Source organism: Glandiceps talaboti, chromosome 21, assembly GCF_964340395.1.
Source record: "Glandiceps talaboti chromosome 21, keGlaTala1.1, whole genome shotgun sequence".
NCBI lineage: Eukaryota > Metazoa > Hemichordata > Enteropneusta > Spengelidae > Glandiceps > Glandiceps talaboti.
In genome coordinates this window covers 6831179-6854622 of record NC_135569.1, presented here as the reverse complement: position 1 = coordinate 6854622, position 23444 = coordinate 6831179, and the positions used below count along the sequence as shown (strand labels likewise).

At 35.8% G+C, this 23444-nt stretch overlaps 1 protein-coding gene across 1 annotated transcript in view; it reads left to right on the top strand.

The window, feature by feature from the left end:
- Window positions 1-23444, top strand: part of LOC144451096 (calmodulin-binding transcription activator 1-like) — a 93628-nt gene that overhangs the window by 10009 nt on the left and 60175 nt on the right. The window contains exon 2 of the mRNA XM_078141868.1: window positions 833-957. Within this exon, the coding sequence (XP_077997994.1) occupies window positions 833-957 (125 nt within the window). The remainder of the gene's footprint in view (window positions 1-832; window positions 958-23444) is intronic.

The window sequence follows — 23444 nt, the reverse complement described above, 5'->3', positions numbered from 1 at the left end:
TTAGGTAGATTTTATCCACTTATAACCCATAACACTGGTAGGGAACCTTGGTAAAATGAGTGGGGAATGGGTGGATTTTACTATATACTTTCCACCCCAAAGGGCAGCACATATACAATGTACGTACATGCGTACTGAAAGTACCCCCCCCCCCCCCCCCCCCCCCCCAGCCTGAGGCATGTGTGTGTGAATCCGATGCCTGCTGTGCTTGGACTGTCAATTGTTATCTTCAGGGCTTGTTTTACCTTAGATTATAGTTACAATCAATCAATCAATACAGCCAGCATATAGATGAATTCAAATGACCATTCGTGCAGTAGAACACAGGCTAGAGGGGTTTTAACATGTGGATTATGGTAAACTAAGGAGGACAGGGGATTAACATTTAATGATTTCTTTTGTCATTTAATTTCCTGTGATGTGATCTTTCCTTCCAGGTAAATACCTGTAGTCATGTACATTGGATTTTGTCTCAAACACAGATGCATGTACATGTAGTAGTTCTTTATCTGTGTAGTGAAATCCCACAGAATGTAAACATTTCTTAGTTATATTTACATTTGTATTTACATTAACTCTTAAAAATCTGGAAAAGGTAAACAGCTAGGTGAAATCGGGTAAAAATATGGCCTACATACATCACAGATAATCGCATAGTCCTTTGCATCTGAGCATGCTCAGTCTGGATTGCAAGTTCATTATTCTGCTTCAGGTTCATAGTTAGTCATCAGCTGTAAGACATACATTTCTTTTAGTATAAAAATACAAAAATGTTTGACTATATATATCAGTTTACGAGTGATGACATTTATTTTTTGTTTGTTTCTTACAGATGATCAGCATCAACAGAAGCAAAAGAATAAAGTTGTAATTTCAGAAAAAGTGGAAAAATTTATTTCAAAATTACCTAAAGCTGAATTTTTCCCCAAGGAAAGACACCGCTGGAACACGAATGAGGTAAGCGGTTATATCTTGTAAAACACATCAATATTTGGTATTTACCAGTTATTAGTTTCATCAAACATCACCAAAACTGAAGCCCTCATTAAAGCAGTGATGTTTTCAAATGAAAACACAACTGTTTTGTTGCGTTTGTATGAAAGTGCAACAAATCAAAAACGCAATCAATTCTCGTTTGAAAATCGAGTCTGTGTACATGTACATGTAGACAGGCAAAAATGGAAAGATTCAAAAATGGAGTTTTGTAAAATACAACAATCCGAAAATGCACAAATTTTACCTCAGAAATGACCTCATCAATGGTGTATTTATGCACACACCTTTACCACCGTGATATGTTTGCGCATGTGCAACAGCATCACTCCAGATTTTCGTCTTCGTCTTTCCATTTAAGCAATCAAAAACATATCCTGTAAACAGATGGAAATCCATTGAAATGAACATAGTAATGGCGTTTTTATTTTAAAACGTCATGTCAACTCAACCGGAGTCTGTGTTTGCTTGTCTGTTTATCTACCAATATTAAAGTGTCTTGAGTCATATACTTGTAATAACACACTTAATTTTAGCAAGGTGAGATGAAATTGATTCTGCATTGTATTTTATAAACTGAACACCTGTTTATGTTTCAAATCCTCGTAAAATTTAATTTCCCTTCCCTTCATTTCCCTTTACCATATGTACCTGTAAATGAATTGAACAGGCTAATGAAATATTTTACCTCACATTGTGTTCTAAAATATAAACATTTTTTTGCATTCATTTATTTTTCCTGAAATTTTAGTCCAGCGAATTCAGGATATAAAGTAAATAATGGCACAGATCTGTATGTCTTTTGTAGTCTGTATTGTTGACAAACAAACGTCGCTTGTCACGTTACGTCGCGTACATAGCTTTGTAATCTTTGCCTGTTTAGTTACTTATTCTTCCACATTTCATAAACCCTAGAGCGTGAAAACCCTGTTCTGTAACGAAGACATTTTTTGCATAATGTAATTTATTTTGTCTATAATTAGAGTCGTGGGATTTCAACATATCAAATAAATACTTAATTTTGCTGTTATACCCTTGGGCAATTCTGCTAACTCTGAAAGTGCCAAAGGCGCTGTTGACGACTTGCCAGAGTTACTTTCATCCTTGGGTTTTGTCTGGCAACCTTCTGAGTGTAGTTCCAAGGTCTTTTTATGAGACTAATAAATACATGTGTGTAATGTTAGGCTGTGTTTTCATTGGGGATAGTATTTTAATAGATATAATATATATAAATTCTCCAAAGTTTGATACAGAAAGAGTTTTGTCCCATTAGCCATGTCGCTAGACGAGTAGTGACAAAACCCTTAGATCATCAGTATTTTCCGACCGAATAAAGAAAAATATTATACCAGCTTTAGTAATATCAAAGAAAAATCAGGAGAGATATAAATGGTAATTTTGAACATTTTGAATCATATTTTGAACACAACAGAACCAGTGAATGTAGACATGCGTTGTTGTGACATAGATGCACTTGTTGTGATGTAGAACGATCAGGGTATAATTTCCATATTTTTGGCTTTTGCATGGTCATTATGTCAAACAAAACTGTTACAAAAAATGTTTCAGTTACAGCAAGTGTACCTTTAAGTAGAAAGATGATCTGTGAAATAGGGAAAAACTGAATTGAAAGTGACAGGAGAGAAGTCTTCATTTATCACATGTTAATCTGATCACATCTATTGAAAGGCTGACCATATGGTTGTGTTCATTTGTGGAGTGCCTCAATATTGTAGTTACAGAAATTGTGTTGTTTGTGACGTGTACTTTATAGTTGTATATAGTTTCCAGGCTTTGTGTTTCACCATATGGGATTTTCTGGGAAAAAAAATGAATGTATTAAAAGTTACTTAGTTTACACACTATATATTGTAATGTTTCACAGTTGAAGTCTTCATTTCAAGGACATGTGTGGTATTGTAGCCTACCTGTAGACATACTAGAACAAACACTACAACACTACTCTGCTATCGTAACTGACATTTTTTGTCATATAAAGCGAGTGAAATTCAAAAATCAAGATGTCAGTTAGGATAGCAGAAATAGTGTTGTATTGACACGTCTCCAGGTAGGCTACTAGTATCTGGGTAATCAAAAAAAATAACACCATTGATAAAATATTTTTCTGTAATGTGATACATCATACTGTATTCTGTTGTTGAAGAATTATTTAAGGTTTATAAATTGTGTGCCTTCTATTAATAAAGGCAACTTTTTTTATGTGAGTCAAATAGGAAAAAACTGGATATGCTGTGAGTCACAACATATATGCATTTTAGGGATTGGGAACACCAAGATTTGTTGCCTCATGAGAAATTTGCTGTATACCAGTGATGTGTTAAATTTGCTTCAAGGGCACAGTGTTGGGAAGTTTTTGTTGATAGACCTCCCTGGGGCCCCTTTTACCTGTTGCTCCTCATAATAATTCTCCCCAAAGTCCTTGTACATGTACATGTCCTACCAAGCCAACAAAGTGAAAATTCAATAATTCAAAATGTCAGTTGGGATCCTATAGTGGAAGAGTGTAACGATAGTCGTTCTCAAGTCTACAATGAGGGTATACTAAACCACAACTTAACCTCAAAAGTTTGTGTGTTTTTAACAGGTTTCAATTTCTGCTTAAAGACTTGATATATATGTCCGACAATTTTGGAGATGAGGGGGGCATAAGGAACTCTACGATTCTCCTATAAGAGACTGGGCTATCTAGCTTGAAAGTGTCATTTGACAGTGTCAGATAGCCAAATATCTAGGCTATTTTCTGAAGGGAGTGGTTGCTCTAAAAAAGTAACTTCTGTTGGCAAAAGTGTGTCACCGTAGAAACGGATCACTGCTAAACGGGAGCATTTTACACGCTTCAGTATTGCTGTCCTTTAGATACATGAGAAGTATAGAATAGGTTACACCTATGGCAACTCATTAAAGGAGACCTGTAAACAATCACTCAAGGAGAGAGAGTTTTGTTCTCAGACGAATTGAACACAGGATTAACCAAACAGCTGTGGTGACCTCTGACCTGAGCATGTTTGTTGAGAACCAACACCCCCCATGAAGGATTTTCAGTAGGCTTTACCATAGCTTCTAGCTTACAAATGTGGTTTGTTCTGAAATGACAAGAACACAATGCATACACCAAATATAACTACAAGTGTGGCGACCTTTGACATTGGCAGTTTTGTTCAGAAATTTCAGAAGACCGCAAAGGGTTTACCTGCAAGTCTATTGACCTTTGACCTCCTTTTTTTGTCCTGAAATGAAAGGACAACAAATAGTTTACCTTGCAGGTCGGTTGACATCTTGAGTCCCTTACATCTACGAGTGTTTGTGTGGTTGAAATCAGAGATATATATATACATTGTAGCTAGGGTTGTACTGCAGGTTAATGACTTTAAGAATATATGTACATGTTGTATATTGACCTAGCCTGGATGTCAATGTGGTCTCTAACTAATAAACCACCAAGTCTGGTCAGAGTCTCTCAATCAGCACAAAAAGTTGTTCATCCAATCAGTGAACCCCAACTGTTATAGTGACGTAAACAGTGTATAAGTAGCATACTGAGCTGACAAATATACCATATTTGGACATTACATAACTGCCCCAATAAACACTAACTTTATGAGGGACTGTGTTATTGGTTAGAATCGTGTAATTGGTAACAAAGACATGATGTTAATGACTGTGTGGGTGGGTGGCTGAGGATGAATTTTGAATTGCATCTCATGCATCTCAGAACTTCTAGAGTAATGACTTTGACTATACTGTGAGTGGAGGTGTAAATCGTAATGATATTGTATAGGAACTAGACTAATATCAACCTTGAGTACTTCAAGATAACAGGGTTTATGACTTGTAGACCTAGGGTGTTTGCATAGCCAGGAATGTGTACTGTCTTGTTTTAAGTTGTTACATGATATAAAACATGAAAGAACATACATTAAAGGGCCAAAGTGACCTGTATTAAAGATACATAGTCCAGATCCAAAAGTAATTCAATATTATTTTTGATATGAAAAATTATATATGTATACAGAAAAGCGACATTTTTTCATCAAGGCCGAAACGTCAAACTCAAGTCAAAATGTGTGCATAATTTTGTAAAATTATATCTGCACACAAAATTACAAAATTTACAGACCTGTACTAATCATTGCTAGTAACTTAGCCTAGAATCCAGGTGAATGGGAACTTTGAATTTTGATTCCATCAGTGGGGAAATTACGAATTGCCCCCACCCCCCACCCCCACCCCCATCACATGGACTCTGGCAGGCTTCTAGTAACTAAGACGTAAGAGCAGCATCACATTTAGAAGTATAAAAGTCCGGTGGACTCTCCCTTTAAAACTACGAACTCCAAATTTGTACTGCAGCAAATTTCCGGACACCTGTCTAAGAAATATTACTTCTTCCTATTACTAAAGGCAGAAATAAGTCTGATAGACTTTTCCGTTAAAACATGAAGTCTGAGTTTGCACTACAACAAATTTCCTGACACCTGTCTGAGAGACATTCTTTCTTCTTTTCATATTTTTTTATTTTGTGATTTTTATTGGGTGCACAAAGATTGATATACAAGCTTTTTTAGCTCCGCTGTCAGCGAAAGCTGAAAGCGTAGCTTTAGGTATAGGTGGGTATTGAGGTATAGAGAGTAGAGTGAATCATAGGTGTCCGTCAAACTTTTATATTTTTACTATCTACTCCGGAAGTGACAGTCGGAATTCTTCGATATTTGGTGTGCATGTTCCCTGGGGGGAGGCTATTCAGATTTGTTCATGCCAAGTTGATCTGTGCCATTTTCAATTTTTTATGATTTTTTTTCATAAAATGTCATTTTCATCAACTCCTTGAAAACCTCTTATTAGATTGCTTTGATATCTGGCGTGTTGATGCACAGGGGGTAGCTTACTCAGATTTGTTAATTTCAAGTCAGCACATCCTCATTTTTATTTTTTATGATTTTTTTTTTGTAATTTGAAAAAAAAATGAATATGTTAATGAGCATAATGACCGACGCCATATTGGAAATCAGTCGACGAGACTTTAAGTAAACTGCCACTTTTCAAAAGACACTATTGACGTCAAACAAGCAATGTAATATGTGCTATAGTCATAATTCTACGCATTGGACGCCCAAATGACAAGCGTTTGTTCGAAACAGGGTTGTAAACTTCAAATCAGTCCGCAACATCCTCATTTGCATACTCTATCCTGATTCGACCAGAAGCTGAAGGTGACCTCATTTTACCGAGCGATTTTCCACAGCAAGCATCTTGAGTATCAACACAGGACGTTCTTGGTACTCACTAAAATCACACTTCAGACCCACTATAAAAGTGTGATGTTTTCAGATAACATGTAACTTGTGGTTAATTCTATATTGTCGTGCAATTTGGAATGACAGTGAACCAGAATTCAGACAACTTGCGTAAGGAAGGGCATGCCAGACATGCGGTTGAAGTTATGGCCGACAGTTCACATGTAAAGTTAAACGACATGAACGTGTCTTGCCTTTCCAAAATGCAAATATTTGGCAAGTAAAAATAATTAAAATAATTACAACTTTAATTTGGCTTTAGACTTTGCATTATGTTTTGCGTATCTTTCCCCGTTTTACATGTAAATCCGAAAAGGTTCTCTCTCATCATGTCATCAGTGTCAGTGATCATACCGCGCGGGGCTGCTTTGAGTACGAGCGAAGTGAGGCATGTTGAGGTATTTTGTTGAGAATTATAAATATTGCGAAATGTCAAGTACAAGGTTTAAATACAATGGAATGATGAAAAAAATGGCAGAGTCTGCTGACAGGCGCCGGTCACAAGAAATACTGTGAATTAAAATATCAGACGATGTAATCGCCGACAATCCACCCGTATGCATGAGGGACTAACCCGGAAGCAAGTCGTTGTCAGCCATACGTTACAGTGGTAACATCGTCCGAGAAATCGCTGCGTTCAGAGTGTCATTATTCACAGAATTGTTGTTTTCGAGTGAAAACCCGTCTTGAATTGTATAACTCTAACAAATGAAGACATGTCAAGTTATATTTTGAAAGTTGTATCGCTAGTTTGAGACGATTTTCTCACGTACTATAGTACTATCGAGGCTTACTTGGAAGTAGTAGGACCTTACTCCAGTTCATCGGGAAGTTTAGCCAGTCCGATAATTCTTTCTGGTTTAGTTTACAACACTTTTGATCAATCACGCAGATTTTGTTGTTGTGATGAAAAGAAATAAAAAAAAAGATCATTTCAACCATTTCGTTGTGTTTTCTTTGTGAAAGGTAACCGAACATGAACGAGTGTTACCACTGTAACGTATGGCTGAGAATGACTCTCTTCCGGGTACTTAACTTGAGGTTGTCGCCATACGGAAACTAAGATGGCGATTAATACATTTCTTCCCTATATATATCTACCACAACTAGTACAAGTTGAATGTTGTTGACTTTGTAAATTTGTTAGAAAATTGAAATTCAAATTGCCTCAAAATTATTTTAGATCCCTAGTTTATTTCATTCATCATTAAAATTTTCCAGGGTTACAGCTGTAAGACACTGGAATTATTTATAGCCAACCTCAAAATCCTCTTTTTTTCTTTTTCTTGTGTGCATTTCCCAGTCATTTTTTTCTGAGATTTTGTGCAATTTTTCATAACAGTAGATTTTTGTTATAAAATGGTGACTATGGTATAAAAGTACAATACATTACCAACTTCTGTGTAAAATGTGTTTTATAGTGAGACATCATATGAAACCACTAACCACTTTATTGCATCGCTAAAACAAAACTGCATAGTGAAGACCTGAACCACTTCTACATGTCACCAAAATAAAAAATTAAATTAAAAAAAAAAACAGCGGAGCTATTCTGACCGATAGGTCGCTTGTTTACATTTCAGATTTCCTTTGACAGAAAACAGTAAAAAAAATATCGTTATTCATGATGCTCAGTGTAAATATGTTATCAGGGGAGGCCACTTCTTTAGTAAAGGAAGCATTTGTTGATTTTTCTTAGCAATAAAAGTTTCACACTGAAAAAACCCTAAGACTTGTAACACGATATGAAACTCTCCAAAGTGTGGTACATGTACATGTAGCTTTCTTTCAGTTTACAAAAATACATGAATTTCCTTATTAGCAAACTAACAAAATTTATCAGCAATGATTCCTCTGGGTCAGAGACAATCATTTCTTCCTAGCGTTATTTCACACAAACAATTTGTATTCTTAGTTTGTATTCTTAATAATGAAAATTTCTTCTCACAGAGTCAAAAAAATTCTTGAAAATGAATCTTAAATTTTTGCTGATGTTGTATCAGCATTGTCGGAGTGTACTACAATGGGCTATAGAAATTTTCAGTACTGAGTTTAAACCCAGCGACCATGAATAATCATTCGTGCAATTTGTATTCTGGTGTGCCTACAGTCATACTACATAAATCAACTTTTGGATAGTATCTAGGGATTTAATGGACAGGGGTGTCACATTCTCTAGTTTTCATTTCTACTCACGGTATGTACAGACAGTTTTTGTAGCTGTTCGATAATAATTTTCTACATCCAATAAATACAACTTAGTTCTCGTAAAAATAAATCTCCACTTGAATTTAGATTTACTTCTCACTACACAATCAGTTTCTAATCCTAAAGTGTTTGCCCAATCCAGAACTTTTGAACAAATTTGTTCCTCCTTTTTTTTTAGTACGCTGTCAGTTTTCCTTTGATTTGCATAATTTATGCATATAGTCTTGGATTCATCCTGTCCAGACAGCATGGGCAAATTCCAGGCTATTATATTTCCTAATATCTGTTGTCTGTCTGTTTGGTATCATCCACAGCACTTTAATAGTTCATTGTGCAGATCCCAAATACATTGTGTGAGACGACGTTGTTTGTGTTGTTATGTTTATGCATGTTTTGTCGTTATTTTACATATTTTGAAATAATATTTCCATCGTGAAATGACGACAAGACATGTTGACTTCTTTGATTGTGAGTGATTTTTATAGAACAAAGAGTAAACACCATCAATGAGAGAGAACGATTTTACTGCTAAATCCCAGGGTATCGTTAGGTGATAACCATTCCCTTGAGTAGCGTGTGCAAATCTCCTATGCATACAAAATACATACATGTAGAGCTGTATGGAGAGACATGCGATGCATCCTATAGCTGGCAACAGGTCAATTGTCTAGATCTGATGTGTACTATCAAGCTATGGTCAGGTTCATCAGACATAAAAAATGTACAATTTTATGAAAAATACTACACTTGTTCAATGTCATGACAATTAGTCTAGTTAATTCTTAATCCTATACAGTATCGTTACGATTTATTTGTACTTTGTACCCGTCTGTGACTTGTATTAATTAACAAGGCCCCCTATGTCACTTACATTTTCAATAGCTGAATACAGAAAAAATTGGGGAAATAATATCTACATGTAAATTGTGACTTTTAACTGTATTTTTACGTATATACAAATGTACCTGTATGTGCCATTATGAGTACAAAACAGTATTTCTCTTGTACATATGAATAAAGAGATCGTTTATTCCCAAATCATTTTCCTGAAAGAAAATGTCACACATGACTGAATTGTAATGTTCTCTTCAAAGTGACAAGGCATGTAAGGCAGTTTTCAAGGCAGTTGCATGTAAATGAGTCATGATTGTGTGTGTGACAGAAATAGTTTACATGTAAAATGCATTTTCACCCAATGTATATATGCATTATCACAGCGGGAGACCTACATGTATCTGATACAGTGATAGGTGTGCTACATGTTTTCTGTTAGTGTTATTGATGCGTTATCATATAGGCTGTGAAATACTTAGATGTAATTACCAATATTTTTCTAAGGTCAGCCAAGGAAAATACGAGTGATCTAAGGGGGCTTTGTCACTACAAGTCACTAGATGCTAATTTGCATGATAATTTACATATCAATATCATGTTAATTTGCATACTCAGCATATAATATGCATGTCTTTAACACTGACACTTACCTTGATATGTTTATATTCAATACATACACGTTCACATTTGGACCTCATGATCATCTGTTTCTCTTCACTTGATAATTATAATATTGTCGTTCAAAGATTACTAAAAGCTCAAGGATGGTAAAACAGTTTTGAAGCACAACAGAAACCTGCCAAGCATGTTGGCCTCGGTGGCAAGGACATAGTTAGCACTCTGTTTTTTCTGTGTAATGCAATAAATCTTACAGATTGACAGAAACCTGGGCCATAAGTATGGTGGCTTTGGTTGGATATTGTTAGCACCTTGTTTTGTCTATGGTGGTGAGAACCATGCACAATTTTTTCATATTTTGTATTTAAAAAAACAAAACCCAAACAACACCAATCCTTAATATGGAAACAGGTAATTTCTTCTACTACCCTCATGTACATTGTAGTTAGTGATGGTAATGTGTACACTAGTGGAATACACCCAAATGGAATCTGGTTTCCTATGGTCGCCGCTCCTTCTCTTCAGCAGCTCCTGAACTTTGGAACTCTCTACCCCTGGACATTAAAACCTCTCCCAATGTTAACATTTTCAAAAGACGCTTGAAAACCCACATATTTCAGAGAGCTTTTTCATCTCCTTTCTAACTCTAAGCGCCACTGAACATTGTTTTCTTTGGATATTTGGCGCTATATAAATTTATTAGATAGATAGATAGATAGATAGTGTGATGTATGTGTGTGTAAACACTGTTGTCTGTGTAAACATTTCAAATAGTCTACATGTATAGATGAGAAAAGTTTCAGTTATGGAAAAAAGAAAAATCTAGTTACTACATATATAGGTTGATGGTACTGTGTACACTAGCTTGATGTCTGTGTGTAAACATTTCAAATAAATAGTGTATGGTAAAAAGGTTCCAGTTTTGATAGAGTAATAGAAAGACGAAAAATCCAGTTACTACATGTATGTTGATGGTACTGTGTACACTAGCTTGATGTCTGTGTATATTCAAGTAAATTGTGTAGGGAATAAAGTTCCAGTTTTGATAGAGTAATAGGAAGAAGAAAAATGTAGTTACAGTAAGAGAGGCCTTTTATGAATACACAGTTGTGTGAACACATATACATGTATGTAAACGTGGCATAGTCATTGAGTGTGGTTTGACATGTCTGAGTAAGTGTTCATCACGATGTTTGTATTCTTATCATTGATCATGCAATATTTGGTCTCTAAAATACAGTGTTTCTTTGTCCTAGAATAAGGGTTTTGACACATTTACTTCTGTTTTCCCACGCAAACAAGCATTTGGCAGTTTTCTGCTAAGATTTAGTAACCATGGTAATAGGAAGTGAGGGGGACGTTTGTGAGTAGGGTTGTCACCACAATGTTTGTTCTGTATCATTGATCATGCAATATATATGCCACTGAAATACTGTATTTCATTGTCCAAGGGAAAGGGTTTAGTGTTTGGGCATGTTTACTTCTCTTTTGCCGGGAAGGAATTATTGAGCCTTTTTCAGCTGAAGTTTGGTAACCATGGTGATAGGACTACATCAGTGTAGGAGGGGAGGGGGACATATCAACAGTAGGTGTTCACCACACTGTTTGAGCTGTAGACAAAAATGTATCATTGCTCATGCACTATATACATGTATGTCACAATACTGTATTGCGTTCTGCTAGGGGTAGAGTTTGTGCACATTTACTTCTGTCTTTCCATGACAGTTTACTGCTCAGATTTGGGAACCATGGTAACAAAGGGAGGAACCATGGTAACAAAGGGAGGAGTCTGGTAAGAGATCCATTCATGCATTGTATGGATTTTGATTGGGAACCCGGGTAACTCATATAGATTTTTACTATTTACTGGACCAGGTACACCTCTCAGACAGTCTTGTGAATAGTCTAGTGTATTGAATCCCAATGATTCAGTAACACATGTAACATATAGACTATGTTGAGAAAGGCCCAGCTGGATTAAAAGTTATGTGAAAAGCAGTTGGCTAGCAGAGCTGTAGAAAAGTTGGCACTGAACAAAAAAAAAAAGATCCTATCTAATTCTAATGGCTTGACTTGTAAGATTATATGAGCATGTGGGATTGAAGTATGGGCCTTTAAGGTTAAGGTTTTGAACTATAGGGTAATTGAGGACATGTGTGATGGGGGATCTGGTAAGAATACCTAAATTTCCATATCTTATATTTTTCCTTAATTTGGATATACAATGTAGACAGTGGAGGAGAACCAACTGTCTATGATTTGGATGAAAAACATGTAAGTACATTTTACATGTACCTGGGTAGTGTGTATGCCAATACGGTCTCTATGAGTGGAGCTGTAAATCGTAACGATACCGTATAGGAACTAGACTAATACCTGGGAACCTCGGTTAGGTTAGCCCTTCTAACTCTCCTTTAGAAAGACACTGTTATTGTGCTGTAGCTATGGCAGTGACAAATCACATTGGTAGAGTGGAGGAAAGAATTCTGTATATGTTAAAAGAGTAAGGACAAATAACACTTGGTAAAATTTACATGACCATGCACGGATTCATTGACACAAAAACAGTTTATACAATCTCCTTGTAATAGAATACTTGACAATTGTGATGTGTTGATCTGACTATATACACAACTAGTATTAAACTTTCGTATTGGAGTCTCTTGTGAAGAACTATAGGTCAATAAACTTTGCTGAAGCTCCTCGGGACTTACATGTAAGGGTCCACCTAGAAAAAGTATTTATGTCTCAAAAGCAGTTGCCTGACAGAGCAACACTGTATAGAAAAAGTCCTTATGGCTCCATTGATACGATAGTGTGAGAACATCTGAATGAAACCCTAGCCTTTACGTAAAGTGGCCATATGGATGAGGATTGGGTATTTATTTTGGATTTTTAATTTATAAGACAATTTTCTCATGGCGTCCTACTTGAAATATCAATATGAAACAACATATCCAAAATACTTGGTTGTAACTCAATAAATTGCAGGAGATTGATAAATATGTAAAATCTTTGTTATTGTACATACAATTTAGAACACACTTTTTACACGCTTTTGAGCTTTTTGCACTGAATTGAGCTACAAACACAGACTTGGTCTATGTTGATTCACATTGATTTTTCAACAAGGAAGCCATGATAAAACTGTTTTGTAAATCAAAAATCCAACATAACTACCCTAGCCTCATCCATATGACCACTTTAAGGTCCAGTTTTGATTAGGATCGAAATAAGGTCTGAAAAACAGTTGTCTGGCAAAACTAGAAAACGTTGGTCTAGAACAAAAGAATGATCGTATGGTTATCCTTATGGTTTCGTTGATAAAATAACACGAATTGTAAGAACCTGGGATTGAAACCCTGGCCTTTAAAGTAAAGGCCAATGTTTGAATCTCATCTTTTTTGCAAAAGTGTTATCTTATCAGTAGCCTAGAGACTTGTCTTGGTGTTACCATCTCAAGAAGCTCTCAAGACTTGGTGTAGCTTTTTGAGATAGTAACACCAAGACAAGTCTCTGGGGTAGACTGCTTCTTAAGACAGTAATACCAAAGACAAGTCTCTGGACTAGACTGCTTCTTGAGATGGTAATACCAAAGACAAGTCTCTAGGATGGAGAGCTTCTTGAGATAGTAATACCAAAGACAAGTCTCTGGGCTAGACTACTTCTTGAGATAGTAATACCAAAGACAAGTCTCTGGAGTAGACTGCGTCTTGAGATAGTAACCAAGACAAATCTCTGGGCTATTTTATCAGTAGAGTCTTGAGAGTTGTATGTGTAAGGTTATTCTTTGTTCAGGGCCATCTTCTTCTATAGCTCTGTCTGACAGTTTATCTCACCAATAACTTAATCCTAATCTGCCATATGCATGTTCTTCGCCATTCAGGAAGTTGTTGCGAGATTTACAAAATTTCCTTTCTCTGTTGCCATGGTTATACATCTTAGCAAAAGATTTTAACTCTGATGTAGTGAAGGATTGTCATGACAACAAACGGAGAAGTCGTTTGCTTTATTGTGTAGATTACTTTTTGCATATATGTCTGCTCCAAATGTAGACAGAATCATGCAAGGTTATGATTTGGTGTACAGTATGTACAAGCAGTGACGACCACTTAACCAGATGTCTTTGTCAGTCTAAGATAGATCAAGGAAAGACGTGACGTGACATACAACTTACATGTACAGATGTACATTCATAGTCTTTATAAGTTTGCCAAGATTTTGGAATGCTGTTAACAGGAGCTATAGTGTGTGTGTGTGTGTGTGTGTGTGTGTGTGTGTGTGTGTGTGTGTGTGTGTGTGTGTCTGTCTGTCTGTCTGTCTTTCTGTCTGTCTGTCTGTCTGTCTGTCTGTGTCTGCTTACCTGTCTGTCTGTCTGTCTGCCTGTCTGTCTGTCTGTCTGTCTGTCTGTATGTATGTCTGTCCATCTTTCTGTCTGTCTGTCTGTCTGTCTGTCTGTCTCTCTGTCTCTCTGTCTGTCTGTCCATCTGTCTGTCTGTCTGTCTGTCTGTCTGTCTGAATACAAATATATGTATTGAGGATAATAGTGGTTCGACTGGGAGTGATGAAAGATTGATTGAGAGTGATGGGAGTAAAATTTGTATAAATTTTCACATTTAGTACCTTGATGTTGATGGGAAACCCTGGTAAAATATTGAGAAACTCAGGTAGATTTTACATACATGTATTGTACATTGTATAATCCGCAACAAAAACATTGTAGCTATACAACATAATATACACAGTTTACATGTACATATATATTTAAACTATTTGATTGACCATAAATTATTCAGTAACATGGTGTGACGACCTGCATGTGATGTGAAATACTGAATACAAATTACACATTAATAAAAAATGGACTGAGATTAACCGAAGAATACTAGAAGAAGGGTGGAAATGAAAAATACAATACCAAGAACAACATGTGGGCTTTAGTCGGTGAACTAGAAATGTCTCATTTCATCCATAAAGATTGTATGGTGGAATTAATCAAATAAAATTGTATGAGGAATGGATCCTTTATGTCATGTATTGTATGGTATTCACGCTTTTTCTGCCTCGATGCAAAAGGTCTTAATGATGTAGTAGTTGTTACTGGAAGGGTAACATACATAATTTAGTATGTTTTGCACAAGCCTAGTTGTACCTCTTCAAACAAGAAAAACAGGATTGATGTCTTTGTCGCTCTACATCATGACAACATGCATTGTTATAACAAGAGTTTTGGAGGATCAAATAGTCTTCAATATAACTTGACACTTTTTTCCCTAAAAAAATGGCCATTATCAGCTTGCCTGTTTGTGTACATTTGCATAATATTAGCATATATATAAATTATAGCAGTTAACTCCAGTGTTCATGTGAGGAACGAGTGTACATTTACATAATGACTTCATTTGAATATAGTCAAATAGTGTGACATTAAATGATCAATTAGTTTGAGGACGTTTTTTCAAACTACACAATTGTGTTCATGCTGATAATGTTACATATGTACAAGCTGTCAGCAAAAAGCAGAAGCAAAATTACAGATCACAGTGTAGACAGGCGACTAAGAACTCTATATTTTATAGGTTGCTACATAGTGAAATCTAGGCTATACAGTAAGGTGGGAGTTACAGTTTATATGTTGCCATAGCAACAATGAGAGGCTGGCAGCGAGGGAATTCTGGTTTGTAGTTAGCTCTAACAACTAGGTACGAAACAATTGCTAATGTGTGATTAGAAATCAATCTAGTATTTCAAATGATTCTATTTATCCAACTTAATGTTAAAATACACCATAAGTGAACATCATGGGAATTTTCCCACAACTTAATATAGGAACACAGGAATGTAGTTCAATCTATAAAGATTACCATACCATTGTTTGTTTGTTCAATGCCTGTTAACAGGCCTATATAAATTGTACTAACACTTTGAAGTGTTTTCATAAATCAGTTATTACACTGTAATTTGTGAAATATCCTTCGCACAAGTAGTTAATTTACCTTTGAGCTGCAGTAATTCTAGTCTGGATACCAATGTTGTATCAATCATTTCAGAATCTATAAACTTGAAGGAGAGATCTGAAGATTTACTGTTGGATAGTACTAGTGTAAGACTGTTATAATTCCAGAATGTGTCAAAAAACGTAACAGAATTATATCTGTACTGGTATTGTGGAGAGGTGTCTGATATGTGAAAGGTGGGCATGATAATTCCAGAATGTGTCAAAAAACGTAACAGAATTATATATGTAGTGTTAGTGTGGAGAGGTGTCTGTTATTTGCAAGGTGGGCATGATAATTCTAGAATGTGTTTAAAAAAAACGTTATACAGAATTATATTTGTTGTGTGCTTGTGTGGAGAGGTGTCTGATATTTGAAAGGTGGGCATGATAATTCCAGAATGTGTCAAAAAACATAACAGAATTATATATGTAGTGTTAGTGTGGAGAGGTGTCTGTTATTTGAAAGGTGGGCATGATAATTCCAGAATGTGTAAAAAAAAACGTTACAGAATTATATCTGTAGTGTGTTAGTGTGGAGAGGTGTCTGATATGTGAAAGGTGGGCATGATAATTCCAGAATGTGTCAAAAAACGTAACAGAATTATATTTGTAGTGTGTTAGTGTGGAGAGGTGTCTGTTATTTGCAAGGTGGGCATGATAATTCCAGAATTAAAAAAAAAAAACGTAACAGAATTATATCTGTAGTGTGTTAGTTTGGAGAGGTGTCTGAAATTTGAAAGGTGGGCATGATAATTCCAGAATGTGTAAAAATAAATGTAACAGAATTATATCTGTAGTGTGCTTGTGTGGAGAGGTGTCTGATATGAGAAAGGTGGGCATGATAATTCCAGAATGTGTCAAAAAAACGTAACAGAATTACAGCTGTAGTGTGGAGGGGTGTCTGATATTTGCAAGGTGGGCATGATAATTCCAGAATGTGTTTAAAAAAAAAGTAACAGAATCATATCGGTAGTGTTAGTGTGGAGAGGTGTCTGAAATTTGAAAGGTGGGCATGATAATTCCAGAATGTGTCAAAAAAACGTAACAGAATTATATCAGTAGTGGCTTGTGTGGAGAGGTGTCTGTTATTTGAAAAATAGGCCTGGGATAGTGTAAGCATAGTCTAGTCCCTATATCATGGTATTGGTTACAATTTACACCTCCACTCATGTATAGTAACATACACAAAATGTACAGTCACGATCAATCACAGTTGACCATTTTGAAAAGTTTAGATTGTTGCTTTACTTGATAGAGAACATCACTTTTACTGCTGAACACAGCATGACTTTTTGAGGAGAGTCTAAACAGGTGAATAAACATAAACAAAGATCTCTTCAATTACAGTATTCAGTAGTAAAAGTGTAAGCCTCACATCTTGCAACTGAAACAACAACTCAACTTATCAAATGATCAGCTCCGATCATAAAATTCTTATCATCAAATTTGTATGTGACACAGTCTGCTGAGAAGACTTCCTGTTTTAGCTGTTAGGTGATCAATAACATGAATCCATGGTGTACCTTGCAAAACAGTCTAGTGCTATCCATGACATCGAATCTCAGATCTCGCTTCAAAGAGATGACTTGAATCTCAAGAGCTAGCTTACAGAGATGATTCGATAGTATAATTAAGTAGATCTACACTACCATGTACATGTATGGACAGAAGAACTTGTATTGAGATTGAAAATATTTGGAGATGCAAGGCACGTTCAGATGACTCCCAAATAATTCAGATAAATTTTTTTACTGAGGACTTCTATTAACTATACTACATCAACATGTTCCAGTATGTCTGGGATTTCATCTGCTGTGTAAACACCAATAAACATCTGACTTTTCACTTTGAGAAGGCATCGCAAGTATCTGAAGTAGGGAGAGTTTTAAAAGCACTTGTATACATGTAGGTCATAGTGGGTGGTGGATAGATGATATACAGTAGGTGAGTGTTAGGCCAAAACATTTCCTCTTAGATTATCAAGTCTGTCGTTTGTTCAGTACATGTGTAGGCCTACAAAATGTAACTGAAGGCTCTTGTTGTATCAAAGCATATTCTAGTTTATACATGTATCTACCCGTGGTATCAAATCACCTATTTACCCAATGCAACGTACCTGAATGAAAAATCTTAGGCTAGGCTTAATCTACATGTTGAACTATCCGTGGCATCAAATCTCAAGAGCTCTCTATGTCTAGCTCATTGATGTCCTGAGATGATATTTCAAATTCAAGCCATCCACAGCCATTAACATCATGTCTATGGTAATCAATCACAGATGCCCAATGATAAGTTAGTTTTTATAGGGACAGATACATGATGTCCAAATATGTACATATGTCAGATCAGGACGCTACATATATTATCGTAATTGTTTACATCATTCTACTAGCAGTTGTAGTTTACTCATTTGCATAAACAACTTTTGGGTCATGATTCTCATTGAGTTAGACGGTGAAGAGAGCTCTTGAGATTTGAAGCCATCGATAGCTTGTGGACTACATGTACATGAATGTGTATATAGATAATGCTCAGTTAAAAGTACATGTACAACTGTCGACATCAGACCATGGACAAACAGGGCAAGTAAACAACTGAATTGGATTAATAACACTTGTCACAGCATGTACAGGAACTTGTATTACATTCCATCATTTGATGAGAACAGTTTTATGACCACTTTACAAATTTCCAGTTCCCCTTTCATTTCATGTTCACATAAAGAGGCCATAAAACTGTCCTTATCAGACTATGGTGTGTAATACAAGTACATGCTGAGGCAAGTGTTATAACAATTTTCGTTCATCTATGCTCTGGTGTCTGCAGTTGTATGTATGTACCTCCTTATACCTGATTTGCATAAAGTGAAATCAAACATGACATGCATGTATAATTTAATCAGGTAAACAGTTTTTTTTCTCCCACAAGGAATTTATATCTTGACATTTGCAGAACTAGTTTATATTTCTGTATTACTGAAATAAGGTCATAGAAATGTATGATATATTATATAGCATTTAAGGATTATTTTTGTAAATCAGGTCTTCTGACTGAATCACAAAACTGTCAATCTTCAATGTCAGGGTTCTCATATTTCATTCTGTGGTAATTGTTAGTAACAGTAATCCTGCTCACATGGGAGTAAATACGCCTCCACAATTTCAACCTCAGATTATTAAGGAAAGGATTCATCCTTGGCTCCACTCCTTTGAACATTCTCTCATGTTTAGTTGATAGCTAAAGGGGAACACCAACACAAGGAAATAAAAGGCATTTTTATTGACTTTTGGTTCTGGAGAGTCATTTCCTCCATTACACATTATTTCAGAGCAACTGTAATTTTCAACCAGTAACACTGAAGTAAAGCACTTTCTCTATGTGCTAGACTTGTTTATAGCATTCATATTAAGTGTAAAAGTAAACTGTTTCAATTGGTTTATTTACAAGCCTATGCATGTGGCCTTTCTAATGTGGTCAATTAGCAAATGAAACAGCATACTTTTACACTTGATACGGATGCTATAAACAATTGTGGTACAAACAGAAAATGCTTTACTTTGATGTTATGGGTTGTAAAGTTGTCTCCCATTTATTGATCTTTGCTATGGGCCACTTTGCATCATGGGAGTCAGCAGAAATGGTGATGCAATGGTTGAACAATGAATATTCATGACATTTTCACAGATGGTAATAAGCACTTAGGAGTCAGAAAACTCTGACTTGTGAGAGTGATTGTGGTACAGATATTGTGTGATGAGCTGAAACAAGTTTCATTATCGTCTAGTTACTATACAAAATGTACATGTATGTGTAGTTGTTCTATGCAATCTCTTTCTAATGTATAGTCAGACGGACAAATTGTATCGAAAATCTAGCTAAATCTGCTGGGGAAGGGATGAACAGCATAAGTCAGTAGTAATGCATCACACACTCACAGGCAGTTGTAATTGGTTACTTTATTCTGTTTACCACAAACTCAACCTCCAGTTTGAATGTAAGGACGCGATAATGTCATTACGTTTTTATCAACCGCCAATAGCATAAATAAAGAGTTCTATTTTTGTGATAAGCCCAATAAAAACATTAAATTAAATACAAAAAAATGAAACTCGCGGTTGGTGTTAAAAACGAAATTCTGTGCTAGAGAAATCCATTTGACTAAAATGTATACGGTGAAGCTGATCATAACGCTTTTAGGACTAGACCATACTTGACACTATGCAATATGACTACCTACATCATACATATACATGTATGATATGTAGCCTGGGGACTTGGTATTCAAGATCATGCAGGCAGTCATTTCCAACAGTCAGCACAGTGCAAGCCTGAAAGCCACAGTCTTAAGTGCTACCAGATGAGTTGAACAGAATGCATGCCATTAGAAATTATAGAGTGTATAGACCCAAATACATAAAATGTGGAAGTCATCAAAGTTAATGGATTGTGAAAACTTTGTAATGCGAGCTTTGGAAAAAAGTCACACTCTGTATATTCAAAGTTTGAAGCCACACAAGCGTACTCAGAAAGACTGGAAAATGAGGTCCCAGTCATTTAACTTATATGACTGTGTACGTTCAGTCTTTACCAGAAATGTGATTTTGAATCGAAAGCAATCAATATTGAAAAACTTTCCACATAGGACACTAACTGTAGTAACAAGTTGGCGAACCCCAGGAACAGATAGGGAAATACATGTACATTGTATAGTAAATCTGGCATAGTTGCTGATGTATTACTTTGTGCCAAAAGTTTGATGGAGTCCTAACCCCGATAAAGTGACTTGGGAACTCAGGTAGATTTTACCTGCTTACTGCTCTTTCATTTATATAGCAAAAACACTCTGTACGTGTCCCTCCTGTTATCGGGTACATGTACAAATGTATATATGCTAAATTATACCATGCACGAGCCATTTAGAACAAAAAATATGGAATATATACTGTAGTCGTTCTGCTTCACAACAACGTGTGTCTATGTCACGACAACACATGTCTACATCACTGGTTTTGCTGTGTCCAAAATATTAGTCAAAACGTTCAAAATTACCATTACATTCCCCGATTTTTCTTTTATATTACTGGTTTTAATAATTATGTTATTCTCCAATACATTTCTTCATTCACCTGCAAAATATGCGTTTATCAACTCGTCTTTAAAGCCCCTTAGGTCACTCATATTTTCTTTGGCTGAACAGAGAAAAATATTGGGGAATAACATCTATTTGTGCTGTGCTGTTAGAAATACCTTCTGAAGGCAGCGGTTATTGTTGAAAAGCAAACTTTGATGTCTATCAAGGATATATGCGTAACCTGATGTTCGTCTCGGACTCCTGAGACCGTTGTATTTTACATGCAACCAATTTTAAAAGGAAGGAATGATTTATATCTATAAAATCCTCCTTACTGTAGCAATTTGATTCCCAGTAGATCCAGGTATCTGGTATTAAGGATCTCAATTCCATATGTGTGTATTAGAGTCATTCCTCCGGAAAACAGGGACTTGCCAGATTTGGGACATGATAGGGGTACAATGTATTTAAAGTATTTTATATTGTACATGTACGTGTAGACTCTCTCACAGTCTTCAGCGCATCGCATTGCTACAATGTAAAAGGGCTGTTTTGAATGTATTGATATCTACTGCATAATTGTACTGTGGGCCCTCATTGGCTACATAGGGCTTATCATTTGTTGACGACGTGTTACTGCATCGCAATAACACAGAGTCACAGTAACATGCGATTATCCCTATGTAGTTGATGAGGGCCCACAGTGCAAGGATATTCTAGTACAATTATTTGGTAGATATTGGTACATACAAAGCATCTAATAGTGATGCTCCCAATGACTGGTGAGAGAAGGTACATGTACCTCCAGAAATAACAACTTCTCAGAATTGCATGTGCATGTGTATCAATACCATACATCCAGAAAAACATTGACTCTATGCAATAATGAAAAATATATTTATTTAGAGTAGCTCAAATAAGTGTTACAGTACTAAAAGTAAAAGAAACCTTTTTTTTTCTATTGAGGCCCTCGGGCATCTGAACAGTCCCACTATAAAAAAATTAAAAACTTTAAATGTAAGTAAAATAGAACTCAATACTTTAGGAGATACATGTATGATAGAGCAAAAGAAAAAAGCTACAAAACAGATGTGTAAAGTCAAAAACCAAAAGTAAAACTGCAGATATACATGTATCTACATCATATGTATGTACATGTAAAAACATACAGAAGTCATATTGAAAGGTGAAATGTAATCTAAGTTACATGTATGTTGAAGGAACTAGACAATTGAAAATACAGGTGACAACGTAGTGTGTGGCTATATACATGTATGATGTACATGTACACATACTGCGCAGCCCAAAAGTGGGTTTTGTATTCTAGGCTTTTGAGTATTTTCTCAGCTTTCTTATATATTGTCTGGCATGAGTTCCAAATCGTGCCACCCCAATGGATGAACTTTTGGATTGCATCGTTAGATTTGTTGTAGGATGGATAGGTGTCAAAACATGATATATTTGCATATTAGAGTCATTTATATTTTTTAGAAAAGAACGACTTTTAGATCTGTTACAGGATAGGGGGTCTGAAAACATTTATTCAAGCATACTTTCAATCAAAACTGCTATGCCTGAGAGCTTTGCTTACTTGCAGGCTATTATTGTCAGAGCTCTCTATTTTGTAACCAACGCCATACTACATGTAGTATTAACAGACATACATTAACCAGTTATTAACTACTAAACATTCACTTGACACCTCGGTAAATGAAAAAACATTCCATGCATGTAGATGGACTCCCTAGATCAATAACTTTAAGTGGCCAGATGAATCAGGACTGGGTATTTATTTTGGATTTTAAAACAATTTTATCATGGCTTCCTACTTGAATAAAATCAATGTGAAACAATATATACCAAGTCCTTGTTTGTAACTCAATAAATTCCAAAAGATTAATAAATGTGTAAAATCTTTATGTACAATAACAAATATTTGATACATTTATGCAACAGACATTCATATCGTAGGAGCAACATCTATATGGATTTTATTTTGCATAAATAATATTCGATAAGTACATGTATATGATGGTGATCGACAGGAGTTTGTAGTCGATCTTGTGTTGCACTGGTAACCAGTGAAGTTCCTTAACGAATTAATGTATCTATGTATCGGATAACCAACAGGGAGCTAGTCCCATTAATAGGCTCCTTTGGTTCAGTGTTAGCGACAGGAGGAAACCGGAGTATCGGGGGAAAACCTGCATTGTTCGGTAGAGTCAAATTGAACGACACTCTTCTTACTTACAGCGTGGTAAATTTAATCAAACCCCGCCAACATGGCAGGTTCTAACCCAGGCTGCAGAGGTTATAGTCACGTTTCTTGATCCGTGTAATAATTATGGATTGGATGATATAGTGAAAGAGCTAGTAATACCAGAGATATTTGTGGATAAATTGAAAC